Here is a 27,969-nt window from a genome sequence, read left to right as displayed (position 1 = left end):
AATAGACTGGCATGGTGAAATATGGAAATGATGGAAGACATGAGAAGGTGTCCAGAGGGTTTCTGACTATACCTAGTCTTTCTTTTTCTCTCTGCCTCTATATATGACATACACAGTCATGCACCATTGTCCATTCACGCAATGTCCATCTGTGGTTATAACGGAGTTCAGAAATCCCAGTAGGAGAGCAGGACTTAACAGATATAACCGGAAGTAGCAAAAGCAACAGCTTCCCACACGCCACAGGCTATCTCATGTCTCTCCTATTTAAAGCGATTGTGCGCCGGGCATATAACCTATAATACAGATGTACATGTAACCTTTAATACATATGTAATGATAGTCATAATAAATGCCTATGTTACTGGCCTATGTACATAGTGTACTTTCTATGGTTATTTTAATGTGAACTTTCCCTACTTCCGAATAAAAATTTACCGTACAACAGCGTGTGCTTCGACTCACAGGCAGCAGCAGCCTTGAGTGTTACCAAGTGTCTCCTGAGTGTTGTAGCGTTATCTCTCTGTTTAATTTTCTTTTTCAAATATCACCGTGAAATGTATCATGACTCCCAAAGCCAGTGCTAGTGATAGCAGCAGCAAGAGGCAAAGGAGAAGCGTTGATTCGGAAGGGAAACGCAAGGTTATTAAACAACGCAAAGGTGGAAAATCAGTGAGTACTGTTGCTCTCAATTTACACATGTTGGTACAACTTCCATATCACATAACGTCCTATTTCACAGCACGTATGGTGGATGTTGCGTGACACATGACAGTATATACACATTACATGCACACATATAGATATACACATAGCTATCTATATCAGTTTATATCTATTTATATAGATACAGGTCTCTAGATATTAGAAAGGTGTGGTGGTGAAAACAGTGAATGTGCTCGGCTGATAAATGAAAGGTTGAAGGTTCGAGGCCACTCAGAGACACCTTGGAAGAAAGGCCTGGTCACCTACTTCCAAAAAATCAGCCATTGAAACCCTGTGGAGCACAGTTCTGCTCTGACACACATGGGGTCGCCATGAGTTGGGATCCACTGTGAGGGCAACTGGTGGTTATTTATGTAGATAGAGACACATATACATAGATAGCTAAGTATGGATATAAACATTGACAGAGATAAGAAAATATTTTAAACAAATACAGAAATTTTTTGTATGCTGCACTTAGAATAGGATATCTTGGTAGACAAGCAATCTAGTTGGCTTTAAAGAAAGCTATCTTATATTGTTACCTCTTTGCTACTTTGGACGACTATTAAAGTTTTTCATTTTAACTATATTTTTAAGTGGAAGGGGTGTGAGTTTAAAAATGACTTTCAAGGCCTTCCTAAATTGTCTCCTTCAGAAAATCCATCCCCAGGGATAGTGGGAATCAGCCTCCACCTGGAGGCCCGCAGAAGGCAGTGGGAGGCGACCTCCCTGCTGTCGGTGATAAAAGAAAAAAAAAAAAAAAAGGACACTTAGTTCCAATTCGGGACTATAGAGTAGGCAGACAACAGCCCCAGAGCCCTCCTCTTCACTGGACTTTTAGCTGTTCCACCTGAAAATACATTTTTCTGAGGCTCTCCTAGTCACCCCATTTCCTCCTTCCAGCCAAAGTCATGGGAAGCTAGAATTGCAATATATTGTAGGAATCACGCCCTCCTTTCCCGGAGGAGAGATGTGGAGTGAAAGGGACACGCCATGCATCTTCCAGGGCAATAGTGGCAGCGCTGGACCGGAGTCCCATCGCTAGCCTCCTGGCCCCTCTTGCAGTCCTCCAGGCTCCTCTAATAGACTACCCGCAGCCCCAGGGTCCCAGCTCCTCAGGCTCCCAGTTCCCCTGGCGTCCCCCCCCCCCGCCCCCCCAACACACATACACCACACCCTCTTCGCCCAGGGCACCGTCCCCATCACAGGCTCCAGCAGCACTTTCCTCTGACGTCCGCCTCTCAAGCTCTGACGATCACCCCCAGCCTGCCTCCCTTATAAAGGGGACTTTTCCTAACCCTCCGATCGCCACCTCGCCCCGCGCCCTCTCCTCGGTGCTGCGCCCCGACACCCACACCTGTCAACTCCGCCGCGCTTAGAGATTGTTGGAGACGGTGGGCGAGGATCCGCCCGAAACCTGCGGGCGTGGCGGCTGCCGGCATGGACCTCGGCCCCTGCCTCCTACCCCTGCTCCCCCTGCACCCCTGATCTCCCACTGCCCCGCACCCCTGCGCACCCCCTCCAGCGTGTCTCACAGGCGCGGCGGCCCCAAGAGGACCGGAGCTTCCCGAGCGCTTCCCCGCGCGCCCATCACTCCAGGTAGGAGTAGACTGGGGATCCTGAGCCCTTCGGGGACCCACGCTCTTGGGGACACTGTGGGGACTGAACCCGGGCGTTTTTAGAGGGGCGGGACTCGGCTCTTTGGCCCCTCCGTGGCGGGTCTGCTACCCTGCACTCCGCACCCTCGGGGTGAGAGCCGGGGCAGCCAGGAAGGGGAAGAAAGCTGCAGGAAAGTCTGGGCGCAGGAGAAGAGCAAAGGGGTTGAGGACCGACAGCAGAGGGCCGGAGAACCCCACAGCGACCTGAGAAAAGAACGTCTGGGCCAACAAGCAGGCTGTTCACAATACAAGGTCCACCGCCACATGGGGTTCTTTTGCTTCCCCTGGAATTCGAGGGAGGCTAGTTCTTTCACCATACCCACCTTTCTTCCTTACCCACCTGCGTGCACAAACATGTGAGTGTCACCCAGAAATTTGTTTGCGTAAACTGGGGTGCATGAAATAGCCAAGGTCTCAAGGGAAAAATAATAAAGAGAACCAAAATTCCGGAAGGTAAAGGTGTTAGAACTTGACATCTGTCTTCTAAAAGCCTGGTTTTTAATTTTATTAGGCAATTCTGTGTTTTTAAATAATTTTTTGATTCAATATATGGTCAATAGAGGGTGGAGGGAAATGAAAGGAAAGAAGAACAATGGGGAAAAAGAATTAATCAAGGGGGTGGAGCCTTCAAACAAAAACATCTTTAGTCTTTACAATAACTTGAATAAGAACTTATTGAAAAGGTGAAGGTAAGGTGTCTTTGAAATAAATTTTCCTAAAGTTATTTTTTTTTCCCAGATGTTTGCATGTCAGGTTACCTTTGGAACCATTTCTTGAGGCTGTTTGAAAGGATAGATAGATGAATGAATGAATGAATAAACAAATATGTCTGATACCTCAAAGTAGTCTTTTATGATACTCTTAAGACATTACAGAATAACTTAGTTTCAGTAAGCAAACACAGCGATACTCCTTGTGATTTCTTGGCAGAGTTACTGAGTTAAGATAATTCAAGCCAAGATTAATTTTAAATTAAAAAGATTTGTTAAACACAAAATGATTACGCTTATATTTATTTGTTAGACAGCACTTCCAGAATGTTTCTATTTCTTGAAAACTAAACCAAGTTAAACTGTTAACCAGAATTAGAATAACGTAGTAGACACTTGTTGGTGATTATGACTTTAACATTTCAACATAACTCTTTCTTGAAGTGGCACAAGCTTTCTCAGGAGCTAGCTGGTTTATTCCTGGCTGCCTCAGTCTGCTTAGCTCTTGGCTGACGTACAATGCATTACTGTGATTTCTTTTGAAGCCTTCATGAAGTAGCCAGCTGCAGAAGAACCTGGACCCCTAGATAAAAATGGCTTTCCATGTGGAAGGACTGATAGCTATCATTGTGTTCTACCTTCTAATATTGCTGGTTGGAATATGGGCTTCCTGGAGAACCAAAAACAGCGGTAGCAAAGAAGAACGCAGTGAAGCCATAATAGTTGGTGGCCGAGATATTGGTTTGCTGGTGGGTGCATTTACCATGACAGGTAAGTTCAGGTGCCTTCTGTCCATGCCGCCTGCCCATTCCTTGGCTTTGCTGAATGTACAGCACGTGGTCTCAGAGTGAAAAAGCAAATGTGCTCTTTGTTCTTTGGGGGTTCGTTATGCTCACTCATAGACTTTCAAAATAACTTGGTATTTATTTGAAACTTAAAAATCAAATGGTTTCAACTCAGTACTTGAACAAAATAATTTTATAATAAATCACTGGAAAAAAATATTGATGGAACACATCTTGGCTCTCTGGGCTGTTTAGTGGGTGGAAACAAGGAAAAACAAAGAGGTGAATGAAAGGACAAAAGAGTCCTAGTCTTACAAGTTGTGTCGCTGTTAATATAATAAAGTCAGCATTCATCATATTCATTCACACATGCATGAAGTTATGGCTTTTAGTTGTCTTGAGTTATAATTGTCAATGATTACCAATTAGTGAGGGTTTTTACCTGAATACACCAATTTGAGGTCAAAACAATTCCAAATTAATTGATGCCCTGTTTTGAGAAATAGTTCTTCCATCTAATAAGCTAATTTTTTTACAGGAAGTGAATCACATGTAATAAATCCATGACACTGGAAAAAAAAAATTCCTAGGAACCTTAGTATAAAAGGAAAAAACCTAGGGCGTGTCCTACCGTGAATCCACCATCCACCATTTGTGGCCCTCTCCTACCCAAACCTTCTTTGTGCTAGGAGAGGCTGACATTCTCTCCTCCATTGTTCTGGAGATGGTGGTTCTGTGTCATTGATGACATGGTGGCGTGTTTCCCTTCTACATTCTCTTTGGTCATTAAAAACATCCTGAAAAACAACTATCTAAAATCATATCTTTAATCTTATTTGATACACATTTACTAACAACATATATTTTATTATGGAATCATAATAGGTTTTAAAACATTAGCAGTATAACCCATACTAACAAGAACTCTGAGTACCCAATGGAAAAATAGCTCATTAGAGATCTTATTCAAATGATAACCAGTTTCAATCCTAAAGTGCTACTGAAAAATGAATCACCCTGTATCTCTATTATGAAACAAGTCTGTGAAGACTGAGTATATTTTGAATGCCTTGACTGAGGCCATCTGAAACCTCACAAGGTTCTAGAAAAATTTATAAGTGTAGATTGTATCTTTCTTATGTTCACATTTTATGTTTATTTAACTCTTTGCCAAATATCGTGATTTCATATGATCTTTATACCTTTTTTTTTTTATATATATATACCTGGGGTTAAGTAAGGACTTCAGGGTCCCATGGTTAACCAGGACCAGACTCAGGACCAACCCAGGTCTCCTGTCAGCCAAGCCCAGGGCGGCTCCTTAATATACCATATACAGCCCTCTAACTGGTTTCACTCTAGTTCTTTATAAAAATGCATTGTCTGTTAAGAGTCTTTTTGCTACCCTCTGTTTCTCATTTTCTCTGTATAAAACATACATAGAACAAATTGTACTGTGCGAAATATTTCATAATCACATTTATCTTTTTCTAATAGTAGACACTAAAAAGAATAATCTGGAAAACTAGAAAAATACAAAAAGCATAAATAATAAAATGAAAATCACTGATAAACCTACCACCTGCAGACAAGTTTATTGAAATGTTGACATAGTGCTTCCTATGCCTTTGCTGTATTATCCACCTATTGACAAACAGTAAACACAACTCTGTATCTTCAGTTCTCATTTTTCATTGTAGCAACAGCATGTCTTCTTGCCCCTTGTGATCCAGATGTTATTCGGATCTCTGAAGCGGAATTAAATCATTGTGATTATACTCCCCTCAGGTTTGTTCTATTACAAAGAAAATGAGAAAAATAGAATAAACAACAAAATAGGAAAAAATAAAATCAACAAAAGCTGTTGATTTCACTCAAAAAAACCTGTTGAAAGACCTATTATATGCAAAAGTATCCCGTTCAGTGTAAATTACTACAATATTCTGTTATTCAAGCTTAATGTTATTTTTTAACGTATCCCTATAGTGTTCCAGAATTTATTTTATCATTTAGAGTGATTTTTTTAAGCTAATAGACTATTAAAGTCTATAGAAAATATTTGAATTATGATAATAATGCTTTTAAGATCGCATGGTCCATGTCAGTTTTTAAAGTTTTTTAATCTCTCAGAGCCCAAAAAGAACCTTAGTCAATATCATAGTTATTTAAAATCTGAATCAGAGCATCTAAACCTTGTCAAATCAATTGACTTTTATATATCTGATAAAGGAGAGAGGTCGCAAATGTTGATTCTTAAAAACTGCATATAGTTTAAAAGATTTCTTGTTCCCACTCATAAATCTGACACAAAATATAAAAATATATATATATATACAAGCAAGGAGCAAATTCCAGCATAGAAGGGACTGAATTGATATCAGCTGAGGCATTTTGTTTAATCGTAATAAGTAACCAAGCCTTCACTTCTGTATTATAATAGTTGCAGTCATTCAGGCACCAATTTTCTTTTTGGACAAGAGACAGGAGACCTACACAATGCAAAATGGTCACTAATAAGCTTTGTGTTTGTACAACCATCCGACCATTTACTTTGTGCGATGAAACATTGCTGGTTTTGAGTTGCCTCCCTAAGAAGATGAAGCCTCAGTACTATGCCTAAAAGAATTCATTTCTTCTGGTCCTAGTTTCACGCCCACTCAAAAGCCCCCTTTTTAAAGAAGGAAATGTACAAGGCTTTTCAAAACTCAGGACATATATGCAATTTCAGTAGGGCTTAGAATGAGAAAAACAAGTAATAGCATTTGTTATTTATTAACAACCTATGTAAAAGCTACTGTGAGACGGAAGTGACATATTGCTAAATATGTATTTGCCCCTTTGGAATTTTGTATATATACCTCCCATTTATATGTACTTAAATTCCTTTGCAACAAGGTTTTTCCATGGTAATCTTTAAAAAATAGTATCAATCCCAAGATACTCTCTCCTTTTTGCTTGTACTGGATTGAAAGACATAAACAGAAGCACTCGTCTTAAACAAGTTTTTACATGTATTATTTCTTTCACTGATTTACAGTCCAATTGTAAGATTTAAGAGAATTCTTTAGAATTAGATTTTATTCAGTCTCATGTCTGGTAATTAAGCTTCTTACCAGTCAATATCCCTCATAATTTTATATAGGGATCATTTTGATTACTTTGAATATAGTCTTAAAAGATTATAAACCGCAAAGATTTAACCTGCATTTTTCAGCAAGGTCCAAATATTATATTGTCAGCTCACAGAAAATGATAAGCATTTGTAGATTACTCTTGGCCCCATCTTGTTTAGCCAAAACCTATTTTCTCTGGTTTCTTTGTTCCTTGAGCAACCTCCTTCTTGCTGTTATACTACAAAAATTGTATTTATGAACATCTGAAGAACACGTATTTTCTTATTATTCTCTATGCACTACCAACTATCCTAGCAAAAGACCCATAGTAGAATGAAGAGTTGCACGTGAGTACACAGTCAGCATTTTCAGCGATTATGAGTGCTAGTCTAGGCCCCAAGTGTATGCTGGTTAGTTGGGAAGAGAAAGGAAAAGCTAATGTAAGAGAGAGGGATACCTGGGGTAGAATTCTCTCTCCCTTTCCAACAATTCAAGGTAGTAAGTGCACCTCCATTGCCATGCAGACCAGATTTTCCAGAATCATATATCCTCAAGGTTTAAGAAAAGCCTCCATTGATGAAAAGCACACACACACCCTGCACCTGCCCACACACATACACCCTATACCCACCCACACACACATACACCCTACACCTGCGACACACACAGACATACACCCTACACCCACCCACACATCCACACACACATACAGCCTATACCCGCCACGCACACACATACACCCTACACCCCCCACACACCCACACACACAAATATACCCTACACCTGCCCACACACCCACACACACACATACACGATTCTTTGATGACAACAGTCATGAGCAATGTGAAGAGATCAATACAATTAAAGCAAAAGGGCATTGAAAGAAAGACCCTTGACTGTTATAAGGGCCGGGGTAAAGATACAGAGTTATTGGTAATGGAATAATCATATAATATACTGTATGATCTCAGACTTTATGATATACTAAAGTGTTGATAACTAAACACATTTAGAAAACATCTAGAGTAGCACTGTATAATAGAATTATGTTAGCCCCAAATGTGATGTCAAATTTTCAACAAGACACTTTTAAAAATGTAAAAAAAAAAAGTGAGTTAATGTTAATAATATATTTTATTTAACTGAAATATTCCATTTCAACATACAATCAATACAAAAAACATTATTGAGGCATTTTATATTAAGTGTTCCATACTAAGTCTTTTAAAAAATGCAGTATATATGTTACACTTATGAAAAAATCTCATTTGGGACTAGTTGTATTCCAAGTGCTCATAGCTACATGAAGCTAGTGGCTACTACGTTGGCCAGAGCAGGCCTAGGGTGTGACAGGTAAGACAGTCTCATTCCCTTCTGTTTCATTTATTTCAGCCACCTGGGTTGGAGGAGGCTATATCAATGGGACTGCCGAAGCGGTGTACGTACCAGATTATGGCCTAGCTTGGGCTCAGGCACCAATTGGATATTCCCTTAGTCTGATTTTAGGTAAGTGAAAGTTTAAATCTCAGTGACTCATTCAGTAAAGCATAAAGAATAGGAGCATAAATAACAAATGAAATAACCAGTCAAACAATATGAATAACTATTACAGGAAAAAAATTGTTCCCAGAAATTTCTAAGTAGCTGTTGTCAGAAATTAGTAAGTAGCAGGATATGAATGCTTGGCTTCTTTGATCTTTTGATTATGGACTATATTACAAAAAAAATTTTTTTTGTACTCTGTGGTTAATAGAACACTGAATTTCTTAACATAATGATGTTTTGTATCTTTCAAAAATAGCATGGATATATCACTAAACATGAATCAATGTGAATTGTACCTGAAGTTCTTTTTCTAAATCAAGTTAATGAAAGGTCAAAAATATTATATAACAGGGAATTTTCTTTTTTTTTTTTTTTTTGCACTCAGGATAGTTTTATTAGATTCTGTACTTATTCTAAACATTATGCTGGGAGATACAAATGGATCAAAGCATTTTAATGAACACTGTACCGGTCAACATTTTCTATTTATATGCTTCAGTTATGCCACCCAGTTGTCCTTTGGATACATACAATGTTAAGTGTACTAAGAAATTTATATTTGATTACTAAATATCTCATATTTCAGACTGGTTCCACAACACATTAAAAAAAATAAAACCAAGCCCCTTGCTGTTGAGTTGATTCTGACTCGTAGCAACCCTGTAGGACAGAGTACAACTGTCCCTTAGGGTTTCCAAGGAGTGGCTGGAGGAGTGAAGCTTCTGGTTAGCAGCTGAGTTCTTAACTACTGTACCACCAGGGCTCTAAACACATATAGGTGTTTCAAAAAAAAAAAAAATTTCTTTTAAGAAACTATAGCATAGTAAAACATTGGCAAAGACTATTATGAATTCTTTATCTTCTCATAAACACTCGTTTGATTCACTTTAGGTGGCCTGTTCTTTGCAAAACCTATGCGTTCCAAGGGATACGTGACAATGCTCGACCCATTTCAGCAGATCTATGGAAAACGCATGGGTGGGCTCATATTTATCCCTGCCTTGATGGGAGAAATGTTCTGGGCGGCATCGATCTTCTCTGCCTTAGGTAAGGACCAATGAACCAGTGAAACAGTGTTCTAGCTGTGCTTCTTTGGTGGACTGAAAATCAGATACACAACTTTACTTTCTTCAGCTTTGGCTTCTCAGGTTTTGTTTTATTAAAACCATATTCTGAGCCATTTTTATATCCATAAAATACTAATGGAAATTCTACATTCACCTGCAATATGGCTACAGAGTTAAATACAATTTCAATTGCATTTGTTTTTGACCCAAATTGCATGATTAGAGTGACAACTATAGGTTATTTTATAATGATCAAAAGTCGCTTTTGGAAGTCATGTTTGATTTTGAACAAAGCATTAATTAAGCATTTTTTTTTTTTAAAGTGTAGCTTTTTTGTGTGTGTGTAGCTTATCTAAAATATTTTTCAAAACAAGGGTCCATGTGCTGGGGGGGAAGGGGGTATGGATACATATTATTTGCATTGAAAAAAATTGTAAAAAGTGTTTCATATCCTAAGTTCTTCCAATAGTCTCCTTGCTGTGGACTAATAACTTTTACCTCCCAATGCTTTTCCTTCTAATAGCTGCTGTGTTAATTAATATGAAAACCAATTTAAAATCCTCTAAGAAAAGTATTGCATGCATTTAAAAAAAAAGTTTCTGAAGATATTGGCTTCTTGATAAAGTGTCTAGTTAAAAACCAACATAAAACCAAGTGTCGATCCCAACAACAAATAACATTTCAAAAAAAATGAGGTATCAACAGTCCTCTGCTGAAGGAATGGGTAATAATATAAACCACATGGCAAAACTCTAAACATGAAATATTTCAATGAGTTGATATTTGAAAAACACAGTTCTATGGTTTGTAAGTGGAAAAATTATGTACGGTAGAAGATAAGAATTTCTCCTCAAAAAAGAAGGTTTTCCCCCATCCCTGAGCTTCTCCTCACCTCCGATCTAATATTAGAGGTAAATATTTGTTGTTGTTGCTGTTGTTAGTTGCCGTTGAAACTGCTCTGACTCATGGCAACCTTATGTATAACTGAATGAAACACTGTCTTGTCCTGTGCCATCTTCATGATTGGTCTGTTGAAGTGTGCTATCTGTGGCTAGTTGAGAATATTGGAACAGGCTGAGACTATTGAGGCAGATAGAAGATGTAGAGCCCACTGTGAGGGTCTACATTGACTCACGCACCCCCCCCCCCACCTACAGCCCCACCATCCATCCCACCTCCCACCCACTGTCCGCCTACATCCTGCCAGTTACCCAGCTCAGCTCTGGGATCCATCCTTGACCACTTGCACTCTCATCAGGCTTCTTCATCACTCCTCTTGGATCCCTCCCTGCCTCTGTCTTGGTTTTACCCTATCACAGACTGGGACACCTCCAGCCTCCCTCATTTTGATTAATACTACATTCTCCCTGCTTACAGTTCCGTCTCCCTCTAGTACTCCCCACATGATAGACGGATTCATCTTTCTAAAATGCAAACCTAACCATGTCCCTTTTCTGCTTAAATCAGATATTTTAACAAGGCTCATAAGACCTTTTATGACCCGGTCCTGATTAGTCCCTCTTCTTAATATCCCCTCCCCATCTGTCCCACTCTGTCTTTCTGAGTTATAGTCCTGCCCTCTTACTTTTGACACTTTGCAGGCCTGGGTGTCCTCTGCTTTGCATTCATTTCCTCATTTTTCATCTATTACCATCTGCCTGGCTAACCACTAAGTGTTCATCAGATCTTCTCACAGATGTCACTTTGTTGTAGGAGTCATCCCTGAACTTGTTGGGTGCTTTTCCAATAGAGTTCCTTAAGCACCTGGTATTTTTGTTTATAGGATTTATCACTTTGTATGGTTATTTGCCTGTTTATTCTATTTCATGACCAATATCCAACATCACAAAATGGATTATAAACGCTTTGAAGGTATGACTTACGTCTTAACAGTTATAACACTGCCACAAATAAGTGAATGAATGAACGAATCTGTTATAGCTATACTTTCTCCCAAAAAGAAAAAAAGAAGAAGAAAAGTGATACCAGTGCTGTTTCCTTTCTCCTCATTGTAATCTCATTACATTGTAAAGTATTGGGTTGTGGACATTTTTAGGGATCTAGGGTCTAATTTACCACAAAGATAAATTAATGCTAAGGAGAAGCTGTGTGGGCCCTTGGATTCTTAGCCCACTTATAAGATTTAGAAAACAAGAGATTTCAGCGGGATGATAGGAGATCTTCAGGCTCAATCCTCTACCTTTTAATCAAGGGGAAATCCAAACCATCCTGAGTGTTGAGTTCCTTCTAGAAGATTGAGAGAGTTGGAAGGTCCACAGCATTCCCTGGTGAACTATGTCAATGTTTTGGCATCTAGGTACATATGTATGTATTATCCCCCATCTCTCCTTACAAATGGAAATAAAAGCCTTAAGTCTACAAGCAGACTTTCAGTGGTCAGAACAAAAGTAAGGTAAGATAATCTACCTCGCTGTTATATATAGTAGAGCACAAAGGTGTCTTCTGGCTCCAGGACTGCTGTCAGAGAAGGACTCTGTACTGTCAGATAGTATGTTGTAATAACTTCCTCTCTTTTCCCTCTCCAAACTCCCAAATAACCTGCTCTTACTTTCTTGGTCTCAATTGTACAATAAGAAAGTAACTTCGGTGTAGGAAAGAAGAGAAATTGCTAGTTATAAAATACTGTAATAACTCAGGGCAAAATGTCACAATTTCCTGGCGCCGTATAATAATATTCAGCAACTACCACTGCTCTTATATCCTAATAAAATAGTGTGTAAAATTACACTTCCCTTCTCACCTTGCTTTCATTAGCTAAAAAGAAACGGGAGTTTATTTGCCATTGGTTTCAATACCAGAAAGTTTTGACTTTAAGAATAAACTACCTGCTGAGATATCAAGAAAGAGTAGGCTGAATGACTAACAGAAAATACAAAATGTTCACTCTCACTGAATAAAGATTAACTTATACAACAGAGCCCTGAAGGGAGAATAGAATTAATAAACTAATGCTTCTGAATTGTTCTATAAATGTAAAACAATAGCTAAACTCTGAACTCTGTTGCAATTGGTTATGTTTCTATGTTATGTGTGTCTTGTGTATACTTTAAAACATGTTAATATCTATGCATGCATGTGCACACTACATACACGTACTCACACATACCAAAGAACAGTTATGAAACCTACCCTTCGGTAAGAAAAGTATGAGTGTGTTTTGAAATTAATACCCATGTTTTCTTCAAAACTGGTAAGTGGACATAGTTCAGTTCTTGCTTGTCAGAAATAACTCGGGATACTTAAGAATTAAAAAGTACGAGATTCACTAGCATCTTACTGTAAATGTGAATAGTTCACCACCGGAACATGGAAGAGTCTTTCTTAAATTATCAACCTAGTATAAATAAATAGCCTCATTATAACTTTTCAAAGAAATTTATATTTACCAGTCTATCAGTGCAAATTTGGTGGATTTTTCACATAACTGTACCTACAATATATTTCTTTTCGTGGCTGGGCAAATAGACTAATATTTCACAGCAGATTTGGAAGTATAACTGATTTTACTCACTACGATTGAGTTACTCATGAAACATTTTAGATAAATATCGTATGTTTACAATAGAATCTATTATCTCGTTAGATTCCCACAACATCCCTGTGACAGGTGAGAAAAGGTGAGAGGTAGGTAACTTTTCCAAAATCAGAGTTACGACCAAATGGCAGAGTCTACGACAACCCCAGATACTTAGGATCCCAGTCCAGTGATCTTTCTTCTATATCACAAACCCTCCCTACTCTTTGGAAGTCCAGGATTAATAGACTTCTCAGTAGTGTATAGAAAATTAAATCGTATTCAAAGAGGGAAGGGCAATAACTGAACGTTCTAGAACTCACGGGGAATGACTTGGAATTGTTATTAAAGTGGTGAACCACACCAAGAATGGCAATGAGTTGAAACTGAAGCTTCAATGTGAAATAAAGAATCTTCAGGGAGGAAAAAAAAAAATACAAAAAACAACCTGTTCTATATATATATAATCAGTCAATTATCCAAAGCCACTTAAAAATATTTGTCCTCTTTCTTTTGTCTTCATCCTCCAACTCCTTACCAGGTTTTTCTATTTAATTGGTTTATTGCTCAGGAAAGAAATTTAATTTTATTACTAAAGCAAAAAGAATAAAAAATTGTCTTGAAAAAAATTCATATTGCTATTGTAGATGAAAATATCTGACAATGTTATCTGTTTTGGATTTTCTTCTCTTGTGGATTACAGACATTATTAGTATGCCAGTTGAGAAGTGGTGGTGGAGGGTAAGCAGTTGACTACAAATGATGGCACCAGAAACAATCCCAGAATTGCTAGCGTGTGTATTAGCATTTCTATCATTTCTGCATTTAATAATATAAGATACAAACTATGCATTTCTGACAATGGAAAAAAGGATTTGTAGAACCAATATGTGAATTCTAGTTGATGGTCCAAGAATCACAGTGGTTCAGACTGTCCAGAGCATAACATTATTGTTGGAAATATAAAACCAAAAAAAAAAAAAAAAAAACCCTTGCGGTGGAGTCAATTCTGATTCAGAGTGACCCCAGAAGAGTGAGCAGCTGGAGGATTTGAACTGCCGACATTTTGGTTAGCAGTTGAGCTCTTTACCACTGTACTACCAGGGCTCCATTGGAAATACAGAAACCAACAAATATGAGAAACAAATTTATAAAGTGAAAGAAAACTAAATTTATTTCTAAGACAGGTTTAAAATTTTGATGATGAAAATTACATAAAAATATGCCCTTCAGAACTAGAACCCTTCGGGATATTGGTGTCCTATGAGTGGAACTGACCTGTTCCATGTCATGTCAGGGGAGCCTGGATGGTGCAGAGAATCCCGTGGGGCGATGGCGTCCCCAGGATCAGGATCTCCAGAGACGAGTCTGGAGGTGCAGTTGTTGATGCTGGAGCAGTTTCATAGCAGTGCTCTTACAAGACCGGAAGCAATGGTACCCAAACAATGGCCCATAGCAGGGCACCCTACAGCCGGCGGGTGGAGCAACTGGCTGACCAGGAGGCTGTCCGTCCGAGGACGGGTCTCAACTGGGTGATCTCTGGGGCTACATTTTATGCCCCCAGTGGAGTCCTGGTGCTGGTTTCAACTACACAGCATCATTGTAAGTCCCCAGGTTATGAACAAGATCTGTTCCTGAGTGTGTCTTTAAGAATTTGTAGGTAAGTCAGAGCAGATGCCTACGGTTCTTATTTAGCCTTACGTTAGTGCAAGAAGAGCACTGGTACCACAGTGGTTAAGAGCTTGGCTGCTAACCAAAAGACCAGCAGTTAAATCCACCAGCTGCTCCTTGGAAACCCTATGGCTCGGTTCTACTCTGTCCTATAGGGTCCTTATAAGCCAGAACCAACTAGATGCCAATGTGTTTGGCTTTTGGTTTAGTGCAAGAAAAGGCTGGAAGCCTTTTCAATGATTTAGAAGCTGCACGTGCAGCAGGTGAAAGTAATTGTGGCGAAGGATTTGTTGTAAGGGTTGGCTTGGAAACCCTGGTTGTACAGTGGTTAGTGCCACGGCTACTAACCAAAAGGTCGGCAGTTCGGATTCACCAGGCTGCTCCTTGGAAACTCTACAGGGCAGTTCTACTCTATAGGGTTGCTATGAGTCAGAATCCACTGGACAGCAGTGGGTTTGGTTTTTGGTTTAAGGGTTGGTTCAGGAGCCCTGGGGGCACAGTGGTCAAGGCACTGGGCTGCCAACCAAAAGGCTGACAGTGTGAACCCACCAGCCACTCAGCAGGAGAAAGACGTGGCAGTCTGCTTCAGTAAAGATTTACAGCCTTACAAACCCTATGTGGTGATTGTGCTCTGCCCTATGGGGTTTCTATGAATCGGAATCGACTCAACAGCAGTGCCTTTGGTTTTTTGGAGGGTTGGTTCGTGCATTTCAAAGTGAAGGCAAATTCACATAATATTAAAGGGCAAGTACAAGTTGTCCCTAAATCAGACATTTGTAATCCCAGGACTGCCTGTATCCTACTTTGTGCTAATCTTGTAAGGGTCAGCATTATTTTAATCCCCTCTGAAAGTTATACCTGCTGTGTTCCTGGAAAGTCCCTCTGCCTGTCACTAGAGCCAGCTGTTCTCTTCTGAGCAGCTTGCAATTTTGATGTTCTCCCTGTCTTGTGCATCCCAGGAACACGCAGTATGGTGGCCCAGCGAAACGTCATGTAGCTAACCCTTGTTAGTAGGCATTTTGTGTCCTTAAGAATAATGCATTCCACTAACTAAATAAGATAGCCCTGATTTTTTGTGAATTTTAAAGAGAAAATGTTGATAGATACTATTTACCAATTTTATGATTTTTCTCCTATAAATTTGTGTCAAGCCTTTGGCATCATTTGTCAGCTATCAAAAATTACCAGGAAGCAGAGTGAATGCAAAATAGCAGATGAATATTAATTGTAAAGTATGGTAATGAGTAATCTGCTGATCACAAAGGCTTGTTTTTCTCATGGGTGTCAGTTTATACATCGTAAGTATTTAATTAAGTCAGAGTTTCAGATAGTTGGTAAAATTATTGCAAGCTTTTATGGTGGAATTAAATTAATCAGGATTTAATGAACCACGGTGGCAGGGACCCTGGTGACTCAGTGGTTAAGCATTTGGCTGCTAACCAAAAAGGTCAGCAGTTCAAATCCACCAGCTGCTCCATGGAAACCCTATGGAGCAGTTCTACTCTGTCCTATAGCATTGCTATGAGTTGGAATTCACTCGACAGCAAGGGGGTTGGTATTTTTTGTTTTTTATCATGAGTTCCAGGTGTCCGCCACATAATTTCAGAAAGGATTATAAATTTATGTGTGTATATATATGCATATTTAATTTTTTGTTCTTATCGTTGTGTGCTCTGTAGATTTCGACTCATAGTGACCCTATAGGACAGAGCAGAACTGTGGCATGGAGCAGCTGGTAGATTTGAACAGCGACCTTTTGGTTAGCAGCCAAGCACTTAATCATTGCACTACCAGGGTTCCTCTATTTAATTTACTGAGATATAAAAATGTTTAAATTTCAAAACTAAAATTCACTTTAGCAGCTTTCATCCATCTACTACATTTTACATGACACAGAAAAATACTTTCCTGTCACTGAACTTTCCATGTATTCTGGAACAGGAAGTGGGATCCATTTGAGTACCTTGACCCCAGCGTTCTCGTGTTTTGCTTTTTTCAGGAACTACCATCAGCGTGATCATTGACGTGGACGTACATGCTTCTGTCATTGTCTCAGCAGTCATTGCCATTCTGTACACCCTGGTGGGGGGACTCTACTCAGTGGCCTACACGGATGTCGTTCAGCTTTTTTGCATTTTTGTAGGACTGGTGAGTGTGGACATCCACAGATTTTTTTTCTTCTTTTTTTGCTTTTTTTCTTTCTCTTTTTTTTCTTCCTGTCCCCTCCTGCCTTCTCATCCTTGCCCCTGGGCTGGTGTGCCCATTAATCTCATCTTGTTTTACAGGCCTGTCTACTATTTGGCTAAAGGGTGAACCTAGGGAATCGACTCAATGGCAGCGGGTTGGTGGGTTAGGGACACGGATTTATTTTTTTTTAAAGACAAAACATTTTATACTAACTCAACAAAAATTAGTACAAATTTTATTCCCCATCATGACTAATACATAATAACTCACATACTGTATCCAATTTTATATTTCCCTATGAGTTAATAAGATGAAAAACTCTAATTTGTTAGATTTGGACATGGAAGTGTGCCCTTAGTTTAAGTCTTAGAAAGATCTAGTTCTTCCTTTCCTTATGCCTATTTTTGGTGGAAATGTATGTGTGATCTTCTTTGAGTTTTGATGTCCACACTCTCCTCATAGTTTAAAAACGTTAGAGCTAATGTGTGCAAGTCTCTTAACTTCCCCTTATATTCCTTTTGGCTAATCTATTCTACTGCTTGTAGGAGTAAGAAATTATTTCATGTGAGGCCTCTGGAAAAAAAGGGGGATTTCAAATATTAATCATCACCATTTGGCATCTAAAAACAAAGAAAAGTTCTAATTATATAAGGCACTAGAAAGATTTATTATCTAGTTTTTGTAAGTCCTAGATTAAATTAAATAATATACGTGTAAGTATTAAGTAAAAAATATTATGTTTTATAAGACAGTATTATTAGCATTAAAGTAAAAGCACTTTTGTGTATATCATGGACATATTGTAGTCATTGTTGATTCTTTGTGAACTCACATCTTAAAACATGAAGATTATAATTACTTATGAAATAAAAAGCAAAATCTAAAACATATCAAAGGAATGGTAAAGAAATTTCTTATTTATGATGTCTCTACTCTGTGCTGGGGCCTTTCACATGCATTATTTTATTTGCGCACCCTGTAGGGGCAATGCCCTTGTGTGAAGGCCACAAGAATCAGCCTGCTAATTGGAAGATTCGTGACTCATTTTCTCAAGGATGGTCCAGGCACCCTTGATTCTCCTGCTTTTCTTTATCTTTCTCATACTGAAAGACTTTTCACTCTATTATAGTGTTTACACTGGACACTTAAAAATGAAGAAATGAATCTTATGTTCATTCTTCTACTTTCTAACATCTCTAATAATATCCAGGAGGAAAATTTAAAAGAACTGAAAAAATTAGATTGAAAGTTTAACTGTAAATTTACATACGCTAGCAATGATTAGGAAACCCTGGCGGTGTAGTGGTCAAGTGCTACAGCTGCTAACCAAAAGGTCAGCAGTTAGACTCCACCAGCCGCTCCTTGGAAACACCATGGGGCAGTTCTACTCTGTCCTATAGGGTGGCCAGGAGTCAGAATCGACTCGATGGCAACAGGTTTTTTTTTTTTTGGAATGATTATAATGTTTCCTATTTCTCTCCCATATGTTTTATTTGCATTTCACAAAATTTTGTTCATCCTTCTTTTAAACGAATTTGAGAATATTTAATTTATTCAAGGACTTCCATTGTTTATTTTTGAAATTGCCAAGATCGAGAGGATGGTGCTGAAATTCTGAATTTTTGTTAGTATCACCATAAACTTCCAAAAATAAAACAGAAAACCCAGAAACAAATCTTTGTTCAGAACATCATAGGTCAAGTTCGTTTGGCAATGGCAGATCTCGTGACTGATTGCACTTGAGAGTCTAAGAGACACAATCCCAAGGGATGAATCTATTTACTGATGATATATGTGATTTCTTACTGCATTCTATGAGACTAGAACTTAAAACACGCTGGCACATAAATCAAATGTGCTCGTATAAGAATGTCAGGACAAATATATATATGCCATCAGGATATGTGCTAGAATGTTTTTCTACTGCAAAATTCAATTATAACACATTTTGTTGGTAACTAATGAAGGATGCATTCAATTGGCTGTATAAAGTCCAAGAATGATCTGTTTTCCAATTTTCAAATTGGTTTATATGCATACTAATTACTTAGTCAACTTATATCTTAAACCATCCCCTCTTCTCAATTTCTCTGATTCTGTTGATTTTATCATCATCTTCCTATATCCCAAACTGTGTAAGCTTCAGGTCCGTATGTTAGTCTTCCCTTTCCCTGACTGCTCTCTTCCTGTTAGAATTATAGGGCTGTTGACACTCTCTTCATAATCCTTTTCAGTACCAGTATCTTTCCATTTCTAGTGTCACCACTCTGCTTCAGGTCTTTATGGGGTTATTTCAGTACCACTTTATAGCTCTTCCTGATCTTCAAATATATGAAAACTCAAAAGAAATTCCACTAGCTTGCAGTTGCCTGAAGAGTGAAATACGAATCCCTTAGCTTGCAATTCAAATTTTTTTTCACACATCTCTTTATCTTTCCATTCCCCTATATCACCCTATGCCTTTAAACCCAATCACCTAATACACACACACCCACACACACACCCCATATAGTCTTCTACTCTTTGCCTTGCTCAACCAGACCATTTCTTTCTTTAACGCCTTCTTTTTCTGCCTCTTCATATAGGGTCTACCCTTGAAGATTTGTTTTACGCACCAGTTTCTCAACCACATCTTGCATAGTCACTTTAGTGAATGGAAATTGTCCCCTAATTCAAATGAAACAGAACAAAAATTAATATATGTAATGTTCTTAAATTTAATGCTTTCATCCACAAAGGCATTTGGTGACTGGTCCTATAATTCATATGATAATCCGTTGCTGTCAAGTCAATTCTGACTCATAGCAACCCTATAGGACAAAGTAGAAATGCCTCATAGGGTTTCCAAAGAGTAACTGGTGGATTCGAACTGCCAGCCTTTTGGCTAGCAGCCAAGCTCTTCACCACTGTGCCACCAGGGCTCCAGTTCATATGATATGGCGTAATGAATCACAGAAGTAGACATTGTCTTACTTTAATTTTTCTAAATCAGTATTCCGTAATATCACGCAGAGAACATGGTTTCAGGTCCTTTTCCCTCGTAACAAGAGGAACTGTTGGGTTATGTGATCTGTGAGAAAAAAATAAGAGTATAAATCTTGCATATGCTAAAAAAAAAAAAATACTAGATAGTGAAAAATCATAGGCTGACACTCTGCTGTCACTCTTTGCTTCCAGTGGATCAGTGTGCCATTTGCACTGTCACATCCTGCAGTTACTGACATCGGGTTCACTGCTGTGCATGCCAAATACCAGGCACCTTGGCTGGGAACCATTGAACCATTTGAAGTCTACACATGGCTTGATAGTTTTCTGCTATTGGTAAGTGATGCTTTCAGCTGAGGAATGCAGCTTAATGAGTCCTAAAATCAAATGCATTTTTAAGATTTTCATTTTCACAAGTAAAATTTACCTACTGGATGATGAAGGCTATTCTAAAATGACAACCCTGTATTGGAAGGGTAGAGTCACTGACTGTGGAAGCTGATGAGTGTCAAAGCTAGGAAGCAAACAAGGCCTTCAGAGGATAGCATCCACGGCGGCGTGTGTGGTGTGTAGGCAGCATTTCAGTTGCAATTTAAGTTAAGGAGCACCATGTCCTACCCCCAAATACCTTCCCCAATCTAACAACCAAGTCATCTAAAAGTCTTTGTCTTTTGGATTAAATCAATAAAAGTCAATTTCTTCTGGAATAAGTAACTCGTGCAGTCTTGAATTACAGAATAAGCAAATTAGTGGTGTCATACAGTCCTAAGTGTGTGAGATAAATTATTTTGAGGTTGGAAGAGAATTGTCACTTGGGAATGATGCCAAGAGAGAAGCCCCGGAAAGCCAGAGGCAGCTTGAGAACATGCAGAACCTTGGGACAAAGGCATTGGCCTGAGAGGATAGGTACAAAAACATAATCCAACCAAATCCAACCTACTACATTTTACTTTTTTTGCTAATTAAAGAGATAGTGTATTAAAATAGTGTACCATATTTGATCTCAAAGTAAGATATAGGTTACTTTTTATATCTACATTTAAGGGGAAATTGGTCATTTTCATTTCTTCTTTGGAAGATTCATAATAGTTTGTGATTTTACTTTATTATATTTATGGCAACTTGCTGGATCTTAGTATTACCCAACACTAAAGTGAATGTCTGCCCCAGTAAAAAAAAAAAAAGTGCATAATATTTCATCCCTTTCTTCATTCAATTCAAAATTGTAGACATTCTAGAAAATTAAGAGCCAACATATTTCTTAATCATTAAGGAAAGAAGCCCTCCAGTTCACCACTGATAACATGTTTGTTTTCATGTTTTCCTGCTTCTTTACCAGGAAATTCTTTACTGGAGCAGGCAGTAAAATCTCCTTGGCAGGTATTTATATGAAAGAGATGAGGAAGGTTCAGGAAACATATGAATTTGTTGGTAATCACACCATTGTCTGAGGTAGGGGTTGAAATAGAGGATCACAGACCTCAAAGGCCTTGCCCTGTGCCACACTAATTTCTTCTTTTAACATTTTTTTTTTTTACTTTTGAACATATATGGCCTTTATAAGAGATAAATTCTTTTGAAATCAACATGTGATGAATGATAAGACAACCTAGGACTTAGAGTACAGTGGGAGGAAGAGGCAATTAAAGAAGAAATTACAATGCATTGTGATACATGACACTCATTTCTTCATTCATTTATATAACAAGCATTTGTTGAGCTACTACTCTATGCCCGATAGAGGACTGTGTCAATAGTCCATGAAAAACTTTTTCCAGCCTCTTGCCTAAGCACTCCCACATAACCTGACCTCTAGCCATACCAACACATAGCACTCCTACAGCTACATAGGCGTTTGGTTTTCTTTTTCCCTTCATATTAGTTACTGTTCCAGGTACTGTCTTCTCTCTCCATCTTCACCAGATAACACCCTTTCAATGCTCAAGGATCAGTACAACTCTGTAGGTTTTCCTGATTACCATGCCGCTTATCCTTACTCTCGTATTTGCCCCCAGTTAATTGTTTCTCATTTTTGGTCCCATACATACCTTTTGGTTGCACATATCACCAATAAAAATTTTAAGTACACTTCCAATATAGGTATGGGGCCCTGGTGGTGCAGTGGTTAAGAGCTCAGGCTGCTAACCAAAAGGTTGGCAGTTCGAATCCACCAATTGCTCCTTGGAAACCCTATGGGGCAGTTCTCCTCTGTCCTATGGGGTCACTATGAGTTGGAATCAACTTGATGGCAACGAGTTTGTTATATGTACTGTGCTAACATGTTATATAAACTATTTAATAAAAACTCTTATATAGTTTATAAGAATTAACTAAAAATGAGTATAAATAGAGCTCATATATTTTCTTCACTTGCTGAAAGTGAAGAGAACTTGAAGCACTTACTTATGAAGGTAAAAGACTACAGCCTTCAGGAAAACAAAAAATCCTAACACCTGAACCAATAGGCAACATCATGGTAAACAAAAAAATATTGAATTTGTCAAGAATGTCATTTTACTTGGATCCACAATCAACGTCCATGGAAGCGACAGTCAAAAGATCAAACGACATATTGCACTGGGCGAATCTGCTACAAACCTTTTTAAAGTGTTAAAAAGCAACGATGTCACTTTGAGGACTAAGGTGCACCTGACCCAAAACTTGGTATTTTCAATCGCCTCATATGCCTGTGACAGCTGGACAACGAATAAGGAAGATTAAAGAAGAATTGATGTATTTGAATTATGGTGAAGAATATTGACTATACCATAGACTACCAGAAGGACAAACAAATCTGTCTTGGAAGAAGTTTAGCCAGAATGCTCCTTAGAAAAGACGATAGTGACACTTGTCTCATGTACTTTGGACATGTTATCAGAAGGGACCAGTCTCTGGAGAAGGTAAAGTAAAGAAGCAGCAAAAAGAGGAAGACTCTCAATGAGATGGATTAACATCATGGCTGTAACAATGGGCTCAAACATAGCAACAATTGTGAGGATTGTGCAGGACGAGGCAGTGTTTCCTTCTGTTCTGCATGGGATCACTGAGTCACGGCCAACTTGATGGCAACTAACAACAACATTTTCTTCAGGTGCACCAATATATTGTCTTAAATCCTTTGGACACTCCTCTTTGGAAAATACTATAATGCATTTACTCTCCCACTGGGTAATGAGCTCCCAGGAAAGAAACATGGCTTATTCATCATTGTACGCTGATAACTATTGCACTGACCAGCACATCACTCAAGTCCCTAAATATTTATTGAGTTGTATGGATTCAAATTAAAAGCCAACTTCCATACTCTTATCTTTTCCCAATATTTTATGATAGTTTCAACTTCCAGATGAGAACAAATTGAAGGCTTCTGGGTAGTTCTAATGCAGCTTGAAATAAGTAAATAAATGAAAAGAAAGAATGATTTTATGTAATTACGAAGGAAAAGAACTTGAGGAAATTCTGCACAATTGAAAGTATAAATATGACAATAACATAATTATGTGAATTCAAACATGTGGCATTTTCTATACTTTAGAGCCATATTTATTAATATTATAAATGTGATTATAATAAGGCTTAATTTTAAAAAATTATGATAGATGCTATCTGCCTCAGATTCAGAAGTGAGTCCATGTGATTTCCATGCAGATACTGGGTGGAATCCCGTGGCAAGCCTATTTCCAGAGGGTTCTGTCTTCATCCTCAGCCACTTATGCTCAAGTGCTTTCCTTCCTGGCAGCTTTCGGGTGCCTGGTGATGGCTCTACCACCCGTACTCATTGGGGCCATTGGAGCATCAACAGGTAAATCTCTTATAGCTTCACTAATTGACCCATTCAAGCTTCACCACAATTCCAGTTAACTTGCCGGTTACCACCAACTGATCCACCTCCCGACTTCACTCATGTACATTCCCATATATACCTTTGGTAAAGCACTCAACAAATTGTCTTAAAATTCAATGGTCTCCAAAGTTTTGGGGACTGCTACTCCATCAATAAAACATTTGTGAGCACACACCCCAAATGCAGGCATTTTTCTTTACTAACTATGTGTACTTATGTCAGCGATGGTTCTCAACCAAGGTTGTGTATTAAAATCACCTAGGGTAAGGGGAGGAGTTTTTTTTTTTTTTTTAATACCTATTTCTTGCCTACCCCCAGGGATTTTATTTAAACAGTCTGAGATAGAACCAGACATCAGGGTTTCTTTAAAGAAATTCCATTGTTGAGTCTAACTGCAGCCAGGGTTGAGAGCCACTTGTTTAGAAGAAGTTTACCTGTCTTCACCATGAAACGGGTATCATGACCACCAAAAGATTGTTTGAACTTGAAATTCCTGCTTTATATTTTCAATGGTTTGTTAAGAGTTTTTATTCTTGGGAAAATAAATCAATAAATATGTAGGAAAAAGATAAACCAAGGTACTATGTAACTTATAGCATATTTATCACGCAGTTAATCTTCACGTAGAACATTTTTTAAAAACATGCTCTTAATTTGAATGAACTTATCTCTAATTACTCCTGACCTTTATGTTCCCATGCTGTACAAGTTCCATGAGCACTTAGTGGAAATATACTGCATTAACCCAAATTTGAAGGAATCTTCTAGGTAGTGGTAATCAAAATGGTTTAAAGAAAGTTCACCTTTCACCCTGCTGTGTTTTGCAAAGATGATTCTGGGTAATGTTCACATGAGTATTTTGACTTCAATGAGTAGAACTATTTCTTGGATTATTTAATTTTTAGAAGACCAATCATGGTTTATAGTATACACTGTCCATCCTAGCTGCTCATCCATGACATAAACATTTAAAAAGATGGCAAGCACAGATAGTATTCAGTGCTTGCCTGTGAATAAAAGACGTCATTTATTTCACAAGGAGAAAACAGACCTGGCCGTGTGTGTGTGTGTGTGCGTGCGTGTGTGTGTGTGTGTTGTAGGACAACAGACTCATAAAAACAGCATAAAACCTATTTCTCTTGAATTAGGTAAACAATCTTGATTGTTTTTTCTGGTACCATAACACCTCAGTTAATGCTACAAAATTGGCTTTATCTAAGCATGGCTTTGAACAACTGTGAGAAAGATAGGGGAAGAAAAAATAGTACAACCCAAGGGAAACCGCTCTTACTTGGTATCGTAATCATGACATTAAAGAAATCCAGCAAATAAAAAAGAAACTATACTAATGTGCTGTTACAGATTCTATTCTATTCTTCAACCTGTGCTAGAATTAAAAAGTAAAGAAGCTATATTCAAAAATAAACTTTGGCTCAAGTCCTATTACACTAGAAGTTCAAAACCTTCCCAAAATTTGAGCCTTATGCCTACCTGCACTTTTTATTCATAAAAACATGCTGCCTTTAATGTAGCACGCTTCCCAGTTCTAGTAAGTGGAATCCTATGCAAGGAGGCCCTAGGTGCTGGAAAAAATAATGTGACAGTAGCTCTAAAACCAAGTTTATGTACAGGAAGAAGATGGGTGAGAATAGCCCCACTAATCTCTGTAAGTATTTACACATGAATAACTTGAGCAAGAAGGAATGAAAAATTAGTGTCCTTTCACATGTCCAAAAGATTGGAGAAAAATATAATTCAGGGTAAGAGCATTTTTTTCTATGATTCTACACTATGTAATGGCACCAGAACACTACATTATTGCAGGAAAGTTACAAGTATTTCACATCATGTTCTGTGTAGGTATTGTGAATAAAGGCTAACTGTAACCACTGCCCATTGGAAGCCAGGATGTATAAAAACAATTCAATTGGATCAGTATATGTACTTCCCACTCAATTAGATTAACATAAAAGATTCTGAATTTGTTTCAAAGGCTTCCTAGTAAATAGAATGACCCCCAGATGGGCAAAGAATATATAGCATTTTTGATAGTTCATTGTTATTGTTTCTATTCAACAGATTGGAACCAGACTGCATATAAGCCTCAAGATCCCAAGACTAAGGGAGAAGCAGACATGATTTTACCAATTGTTCTGCAGTATCTCTGCCCCATGTACATTTCTTTATTTGGTCTTGGTGCAGTGTCTGCTGCTGTTATGTCATCAGCAGATTCTTCCATCTTGTCAGCAAGTTCAATGTTTGCTCGGAACATCTACCAGCTTTCATTCAGACAAAATGTAAGAACAGTCTTTTTAAACTTGTTATTTATTATTATTGTTGCTATTGTAGTATTTATTGTATATATACAATTATATGGAGCCCTGGTGGCAAAGTGGTTAAGAGCTCAGGCTGCTAAACAAAAGGTCAGCAGTTGAAATCCACCAGCTCGTCCTTGAAACCCTTTGGGACAGTTCTACTCTGCCTGTAGGGTCGCTATGAGTTGAAATCAACTCGACGGCAACCAGTTGTACAATTATATACTCATTAACGTCTATGTAAAATCAGATCCTACTCTGAGTAAGCATATAAGATTGAATGATAATGAATATTAATAATACTGAAAATGAATATTATCAATGCATGCAATTATACAATACTGAAGGAGACAGATCAATATAACTATTTTCAAGAGGTACAGTCATATTGCTATAGTTTGAATTTTTGTCTTTCTGATGAAAGAATAATGAAACTAGAAAAATTTTAACAAAAAAGTTAGTTCAATTTAATACTATAGGAAACTTGAGAACTCTGAGAGAAGACGTACATGGTGAGCAAGTTCTTTCACTTGATATTTTTGTAATATTTGTCCTGCTCTTCACTTGAACTCCCAAGTCTACCATCATCAGAAAATGATCTCTTAATTTGGTTTTCCTTATCGAATTTAGTGGGTTCATAACAGATGCCATGTGGTCATTTGGGAGCCAAGAATCCCTGCCCACCTTTTTCGTTGACTAAAGCTTTGCTGCCCTCTGAGTTTTCTAGGTCATGGTTAACAAAATATTCTCAGCCATTTCTCAGAAAAGAAACTCCTTGGACAACCCCTCTGTAAGGATATCAGACAATGGCTAGCCTTAGATATTGTAGGGCTCCTACAGAGAGAGGAAGCAAGAATGGTTGATGCTCTCTTACTGTCGCAGAAGAATTATTTTCTAATGTGTAAAATAAGAGAAATCCTTCCTAGTTTTATTGTTCCTCCATGACACCATGTTAGCTCACTTGTCTTCTCCCCCATGCATTCAGGGAATGACTCAGGTGTTCTATATGTCATCCATATGGTATACATAAACTCCTTGCAAAGGCCCACCTGGGAGGCCACCTGGTTTGCTTGATCTGGATGCTGTAGTTTAGGTTGATTGTGCCCATAGAGGGGATTCTTTAGACCAGTTTTAAAGCACGGAATGGTATCTTATTCTTTGCCTAAATAAGCCAACATGTTGCATGAAAATCTGACACTGTGGCAATTTCTTACAGGCATCAGACAAGGAAATTGTTTGGGTCATGAGAATCACTGTGTGTGTGTTTGGAGCTTCTGCAATAGCCATGGCCTTGTTAACGAAGACTGTGTATGGGCTCTGGTACCTCAGTTCAGACCTCATTTACATCATCATCTTCCCACAGCTGCTCTGTGTGCTCTTCATCAAGGGAACCAACACGTATGGGGCTGTGGCAGGTTATGTTTCTGGCCTTTTCCTGAGAATAACTGGAGGGGAGCCATATCTATACCTGCAGCCCTTGATCTTTTACCCTGGCTATTACTCTGATAAGAATGGTATCTATAATCAAAGATTCCCATTTAAAACGATTGCCATGGTTAGCTCATTCTTAGCCAACATTTGCATCTCTTATCTAGTCAAGTACCTATTCGAAAGTGGAACCTTGCCACCAAAATTAGATGTATTTGATGCTGTTGTTGCAAGGCACAGTGAAGAAAACATGGATAAGACAATTCTGGTCAAAAATGAGAATATTAAGTTAGATGAACTTGCACCTGTGAAGCCTCGACAGAGCATAACTCTCAGCTCAACTTTCACCAATAAAGAGGCCCTCCTTGACATTGATTCCAGTCCAGAAGGATCTGGGACTGAAGACAATTTGCAATGA

The 27,969-nt window shown here is 38.4% G+C and overlaps 1 protein-coding gene across 1 annotated transcript; it reads left to right on the top strand.

Moving 5' to 3' along the window:
• Nucleotides 1-3,669: 3,669 nt before the first annotated feature.
• On the top strand, nucleotides 3,670-27,969 carry SLC5A7 (solute carrier family 5 member 7). The gene is made up of 8 exons (XM_049857298.1): nucleotides 3,670-3,847; nucleotides 8,367-8,480; nucleotides 9,411-9,566; nucleotides 16,792-16,940; nucleotides 20,157-20,300; nucleotides 23,613-23,766; nucleotides 25,888-26,105; nucleotides 27,340-27,969. The coding sequence occupies exons 1-8, from the start codon at nucleotides 3,670-3,672 to the stop codon at nucleotides 27,967-27,969; spliced, it is 1,743 nt and encodes a 580-aa protein (XP_049713255.1).

Source organism: Elephas maximus, chromosome 17, assembly GCF_024166365.1.
Source record: "Elephas maximus indicus isolate mEleMax1 chromosome 17, mEleMax1 primary haplotype, whole genome shotgun sequence".
Classification (NCBI taxonomy): Eukaryota; Metazoa; Chordata; class Mammalia; order Proboscidea; family Elephantidae; genus Elephas; species Elephas maximus.
Note: the sequence above shows the minus strand (reverse complement) of the source record. Positions and strands in the feature narration are given on the sequence as shown.

What these genes read in the sequence shown, in the direction of transcription:
- SLC5A7 (XM_049857298.1), top strand. Translation starts at nt 3,670, where the DNA reads ATGGCTTTCCATGTGGAAGGACTGATAGCTATCATTGTGTTCTACCTT. An exon ending in TTTGCATTTTTGTAGGACTG is followed by an intron (nt 16,941 to 20,156) that starts GTGAGTGTGGAC and finishes CTTTGCTTCCAG; the next exon opens with TGGATCAGTGTGCCATTTGC. An exon ending in GGCCATTGGAGCATCAACAG is followed by an intron (nt 23,767 to 25,887) that starts GTAAATCTCTTA and finishes TCTATTCAACAG; the next exon opens with ATTGGAACCAGACTGCATAT.